Below are 6,659 nucleotides of genomic sequence, written 5' to 3'. Positions count from 1 at the left end.
TTTCCTCACTGTGGTGGTGCAGCTTTGTTTAATAACTCCAGGGGAAACTACAGGAGAGGACTGACAATTAAATTCAACAATTAAACAAAATCCTGAGATTAAAGTCAGAATTCTGAGGGAAAAAGTCAAGGTTCTGAGATTGAAGACAGAATCCTGAGAAAAGTCAGAATTTTGAAATCAGTCAGAATTCTGAGGAAAAAAAGTCAAAATTCTGAGAAAAAAGACAGAACTCTGAGAAAAGAGTCAGAATTCTAAAGAAAAAAGTCAGAATTCTGAGATTAAAGTAAGAATTCTAAAATCAGAATTCCAGGGAAAAAGTCAGAATTCTGAGATCAAAGTCAAGATCCTGAGAAAAAAAAGTCCGGATTCTGAGGAAAAAAGTCAGAATTCTGAGATTAAAGTAAGAATTCTAAAATCAATCAATCAATCAATCAGAATTCCAGGGGGAAAAAAAGTCAGAATTCTGACAAAAAAAAGTCAAAATTCTGAGATAAAAGTCAAAATTCTGAGACTAAAGTCAGAATTCAGACACACTTGCAAAGTTCTGGTCAGTCTAACTCTACTGGACCCAAATGTATCCACAGTGTTCATACACACTTTTCAAGGTCAAATTCAAGCACTTTTTAAGCAATTTTACAAGTCATTTTCAAATTTTTCCAGCATGGCACCTTATTGCTGGAGTAAAATACATACTTACAGGAATACATACACAAATTTTCACATTTTTTTGCACTTTTTATCATGAGGATGTTCATTGTATTATGCTATAAACATCTACAATTATGTTTATTAAGAGTAAAATGTTTAGAAATTAACGGAGAACACAAAATTTTATCCAAAAAAGGAAGCCACTGAACATTCTTCAGACACACTCCCATCGAGACAAAGATTAAGATGAAAATGCACCGGAGTCACCTTAGAGCATCTGGGAATTTTTTTTTTTTTTTGACATAAAGTTCTGTTTTTCAAAATGTACCACCTCTCTGTAAGTAGCTTTGGCTTGGCATCTACGAGGGCCGTTCAATAAGTTCATGGCCTCACCCAGAACAGAACAACACAGACTGATAATTTATATTTTATTTTTCAACATAATCTCCATTTACAGCAATGCATTTGGTCCATCAATGTTCAAGCATCACTATCCCATCACGAAAGAATGTAACGTCCTGTATTATAACAACCAGTATTTCTGGGTGAGGCCATGAACTTATTGAACGGCCCTCGTAAACTGGTAGAGTTAATATAAAAAATAAATACATCATAGAGTGATAACTGCAAGCATTTTCAAGCACCAACTAAAATTCAAGCACTTTTCAGACCTTGAAAACACAGCACTGAAGTTCAAGGATTTCAAGCACCTGTATGAACCCCCGTCACAAAACAACAAAACCAACGGCATTTTCTATGATTTTGATCACCATACAGGAAGCTGCTCTTGTTGCAAAAGTTCTGAATGATTCCTTTTATTGTGAAATACACTATATTAACAGTGAATCAAAACAAAACAAAAGCAAAACATTTACAATTCCCGTTGTTATTGCAGTGTGTGATTCTGCTGTAGGTTTGCAAGACAATCTGCCTTAATTAACCAATTCACTTCACACATAACGATAAGTTCCTGAGAACCACAGGAACAATAAACGTAGTAATATAACACCTTTTAACAAACAAACAATATCTGACATTTCAACAGATGATTCTAAATGTTGTTAGGTTATTAGTGAAGAGTATTCACTGCTTCCATCATGTGTTTCACTCATGAGCACAGAAGTCAAACACAGCAAAGGCAACAATCTTGATTCCAGGTGTTCTTTTTGCCTCCCACCATACTGGAATTATAACCAAACAAACCATATATAGAAAAAGGTCATGTTTAATATAGGAGTCTGGGTGAGGCGTCGACAGCCAGAGAGACAAAACAAACCCTTCTGTCATCATTGGCAACTGATCCTCGGAAAGTAAAGACTGGTTGAATCTGCTGCACAGAGTGTGTCCTGGGTGTGTTTCCTCAGTTCAGTTGTCTGATGATGCTGTTGATGTCTGTACCACGGAACCCAGGCTTTCCCAGGTCCTTCAGGAGCCCAGCCTTGTCCCTGGCAGCGTGACGGGCCACTGACAGCTTGAAAGGCTGCAGGAAGTTGTTGGCAGCCCGGAAGCCTTTACCGACAGAGTAGATCTCATGGATCAGGTCCTCCAAACAGATGATACCATGTTTACCTGAGGAACAGGAGAAGGGAGGGAAACAGTGGGAACACGGGAGGGACAGCAGGGAAACAGTTTATGAGGAGACAAGACCAAAGAACCTTTCTCAAAACTCAGAGCACAGAGGCAAAACCATTACTAAGGCTCCGTTCAGACTGAGGTAAACGTGGCCCAAATCAGATTTTTGTGCCCATATGTGACCTGTATCTGATCTGTTAAAGACACTTTGAACAGCACTAATCCGATTTCTTCAAATCCGTCCCAGACCACTTTCATATGTGGTCCTAAATCCGATACATATCTGATAATTTGCAATGCGACTTCCGTCTGAACGGCGAAGTTGCATTTATCCGACCTTTATGTCATTGAAATGTGACAAACATTACAATTCTGTGGCGGGAAAAACATAGGGCGTTTTCAGACTGGGTAACCGGATCCGTGCAGTACCTGGATACGATCACACTTTCCTGCAGATGTTGTGTTCACAAGCACATACATAATGCGGCTCGTGTCCAAGAACGAGTGGGCGTTACAGGGCTGAAACAGTACAAGCCTGATGACTGTGAAAACACTGTGGTGGGGTCAAAGGTCAGCCTGTGGATAGTGCAATGTTTACGTGTGTATGTGAATTGTAAATGCATTAAACTAGGTGGAAACCCAAATAATGTACCTCCGGGTCTCTACGTTTGCTGTGTCAATCACGGGGGTAACTGGAAAGGTCAGATAAATATGACCTGGCTGTTCAGACTGAAGTTGCATTGCAAAATATCAGATACATATCTGATTTAGGACCACATACGAAAGTACGGATTTGTGCTGTTCAAACTGTCTTTAACAAATCGGATACAGGTCACATACGGACAAAAAAAAAAAAACAGATTTGGGCCAAATTTGGCTGAAGTCTGAACGGAGCCTTAGACTGTTTGAGGCACAGAGAAGAAGAGCGACCCTCACTGTCCCTGAGATATCAGAATGGTTTGGATGATAAGGTGAGCCTGTGCCACATGGATCTGAGGATTTTTCAGGAGACAACAGGAGCGCCGTCTATGGTCTCGTGGTGATTAGGTCACTTCTGCTCTCAGGTACAGATCATGGCAACATTCCATACTATAATCCACGCAGTCCGTACCCAGGACTACCTTCTTAGCTGGACTTGAGTATGGTACTCATGCATGAAATATATGCATTCACACTGATAAAATTAAGTGGTCTGTGGGGTCCAACGTACTCAGATACAGACTCAGATACCCAGTCTGAAAACAGCCTAAGACTTCCTCACACTTGGGGAACTTGCTCTAACTCAGACAGGACCTGAGCCAAATGAAAACCCTGCTGTAGCCGGAGTTTACCTTTAATAGACCTGAATCTGAGGAACAGTCATGTGAAAAGTCTTTTATCTCCACAGTTGTTCACTGAACCCGTACAGACCACTTAGATGTGCAATAACACATGGAGAGAAACTGACCAGACTTTAGGAAAATACAAAATGTTAATGATCTTTTTTGTGTCTGTCGACACACTTATCATGAACTAATTACATGTTAGTTAACTTCTGGTGGTAAATAACAGATACACACACCTCCAGTTATTGACACCAAGGTTTCAGTTACAAACACAGGAAATAGCTGGTGATCTCTTTAGGGGTGTGAATTGGCAAGAATCTGGCAACACGATACAAGTCACAAAACTAGGATCATGATATGATATATCGCAATATATCATGATACTGTTAACAAGCGATATTTTTTAAAAGATTATTTCCTGGAAAAACCTATAGAGCAGCATTTGAATAAATAATGTTTTAACATAAGACTTTACCAGTAAAAAAAACCCCACACACAACAATAAATAAATAATGTTTTACAGACATTACAGTTTAAGATCCTGCTTAAATGTTCATATTCTATTCATTGTGAAAAGAATGCACAGTGTTCAGTCCCTGAATCATCAAACATCAGAACATTATTTTTGTGCATTCCCAAAAAAACAAAAACAAAAAAAAAAATTGGACCAATGGTCCTGTATCTTACCGGCCAAATTCAAAGCTTTGGGAAATGTATCCAGATGCCATTTATTCTCCCCCAGTTCTGTGTATTTATTCTATTACAGAAATAGCCCATGTTTTGGTCATATTCCAATCAGATCTGTAAAAAAAATTCAGATTCCAACTTGATATCATTGGTACTGATTTATTGGATCAATCCACTTCCTATCTGTTATAATGGGAGCATTTTTCAAAGTGGCACCAAATCCAGAATCAGATTCGGATTGAAATAATTTCAATCCCTTGTGCTGACATCCTCATACAGAAGCTGTATACCAAGTTTGAAGTCAATCAGAACTGGAGTTTGGGAGAAGAAGACGATTGAAATGTTTTCCTCATAAGAGCCCATGTTAAATTTTCCGTAAGTTCCAGATCCAGAAGAAGATCCTGATCAGCATGTGGACATTATGTTTGGGTCATCTCCCCATCAGGGCTGGACTGGAGAAATTTACACTGGAGATCATTTAGATTTACTGAGTTATTGCATCCATCCACTTCCTATCTGTTATAATGGGGAAATTATTCAAAGTGGCACCAAATCCAGAATCCGATCTGGATCCAAATAATTCACTAACTTTTGCTGACATTATCATACAGAAGCTGTATACCAAGTTTGAAGTCAATTGGAATTGTAGTTTCGGAGAAGACGACGATTGAAAGTTTTGTAACGGACGACAGACGATGACAGATGACGACAATAGCTTACAGCCTGTCGGCCGGTAAGATAAAAACTAACATTTGCCTCTTTCAGACAGCAAAAAGTGCTTTTAGGATGCTTGAAATAACTGTTATCAGTTTAAAAAAAACTACATGTATGACCTGCAATATCACAATACTACTTTTGTAGAATACAAACAACAGAGCAAAACACCCATGTGAATATAGAAATAAAAGAGTATGATAAAAAAGAAAAACAAAAATGAATCTTGGCCATGTCTGCATTTGAATAAATACTTAAAAATATCAATACAGTATCATGAAGTGAAATATTGCAATATATTGCAGTACTGATACTTTCTTACACCCCTGGATCTCTTGCAGTTTAAACTGTTAACCAACATAATAAGAAAAGGTGAGTTGCAGTCGCAGTACTACAGCCCGAGTCACTACTATGCAGCGCCACAGGTGGTAAGTACCATATACTAGTAGTAGTACTAGTACTGTACTTTATAATAGTAATATAAAGATGATAAATAGTGATAAATAACTGTAATCCATGCAAACATGTCAGTCTTCATGCAAACACGTCCACGGCGTTCCCTGCTCTGATCACTGCGGTGCTTACCCATGTGCTGCTCGATAAAGCTGTTGTCGGTGAGGGGGATCCTCCTGCGGCCGACTCTGGCCTGTCCTCTTTTCAGAATAAGCTCACGAACAGACTTCAAGTTGGGGAATCTTTGGAGAAAAATCACATTTTTAAAAAAATATGCAGCCACACTAATTCAGTGTGTGCTCCGCTGAACAGATAAGTAGATGCTCACCCCCAGGCCACGTAGGGCTCCACCACCTTCATCATCGCTACAGACGTCTTACTGATTTTGACGAAGGCTCCACTGAAGATCATCCTCAGCCTCAACATCTGGATCACCTTCATCACTTTCTGACTAACACCTTTAATCCTGAGAGAAACACAAACACAGGTGTTTTAACTACAATTATACTTAATGTATACAGACTTTGTACACATTTTTCAAGGTTAAATTCAAGCACATTTAAAGGTCATTTTCAAAATTTTCCAGCACACACCTTAAAAGATACATATCTACAGTAATACATATACTCAGGATTATTTTTTTCACTTTTTATCACAATGATGTATATTTTGTATAAACATCTAAACTTGGTGTTCTTCAGACACACTTGCACCGAGACAAAGATTAAGATAAAAATGTACCGGAGAACACCTGGGAATGTTCTTTTTTGACATGAAGTTTTATTTTTCTACATGTATCGCCTCTGTGTAAGTAGCTTTGGCTTGGCATCTAACCATGGCAGAGTTCATATTAAAAATAAGTAAATAAATCACATCGCAGAGTTAGAATTGGAAGCACTTAACTAAAATTTAAGCACTTCTCAGACCTTGAAAACACAACATTAAAATTCAAACATTTTCAAGGATTTCAAGCACCTGTACAAACCCTGTGTACATGTTCAGGTTTATACAGCACACACACACAGAAAACACAACATGATCTTAACTAATGTTCCTTCATGGATGTCAGTGATGTTATGTGTGAAGTGACTGAAGTGAAGAGCTCTTCACAACATGACATTAACTTCTATATGACGGGGGAAATTGTTCTGAAGGATCTTTTTTGTAAACACTACAGTGTATGCACATTGAATGGACTCCATTGACCTCTAACCATTCAGGGTGATTTTGCTTAAAACGCCTGAAAAACACCTCTCCAAA

At 38.4% G+C, this 6,659-nt stretch overlaps 1 protein-coding gene across 1 annotated transcript in view; it reads right to left on the bottom strand.

Annotated features, from left to right (window-relative positions):
• Nucleotides 1-1,433: 1,433 nt before the first annotated feature.
• The window catches only part of LOC115415200 (ribosomal protein L7-like 1), an 11,575-nt gene continuing 6,349 nt past the window's right edge, over nucleotides 1,434-6,659 (bottom strand). The window contains exons 4-6 of the mRNA XM_030128702.1: nucleotides 5,728-5,865; nucleotides 5,532-5,641; nucleotides 1,434-2,217 (exon numbers count right to left, since the gene is read on the bottom strand). Coding sequence (XP_029984562.1) covers nucleotides 2,009-2,217; nucleotides 5,532-5,641; nucleotides 5,728-5,865 — 457 coding nt within the window. The 3' untranslated portion in view covers nucleotides 1,434-2,008. The remainder of the gene's footprint in view (nucleotides 2,218-5,531; nucleotides 5,642-5,727; nucleotides 5,866-6,659) is intronic.

This window comes from Sphaeramia orbicularis, chromosome 24 (genome assembly GCF_902148855.1).
Source record: "Sphaeramia orbicularis chromosome 24, fSphaOr1.1, whole genome shotgun sequence".
In the NCBI taxonomy this organism is placed as follows: domain Eukaryota; kingdom Metazoa; phylum Chordata; class Actinopteri; order Kurtiformes; family Apogonidae; genus Sphaeramia; species Sphaeramia orbicularis.
The sequence above is the reverse complement of the archived record's forward strand: the minus strand, read 5'-3'. Positions and strand labels throughout refer to the sequence as shown.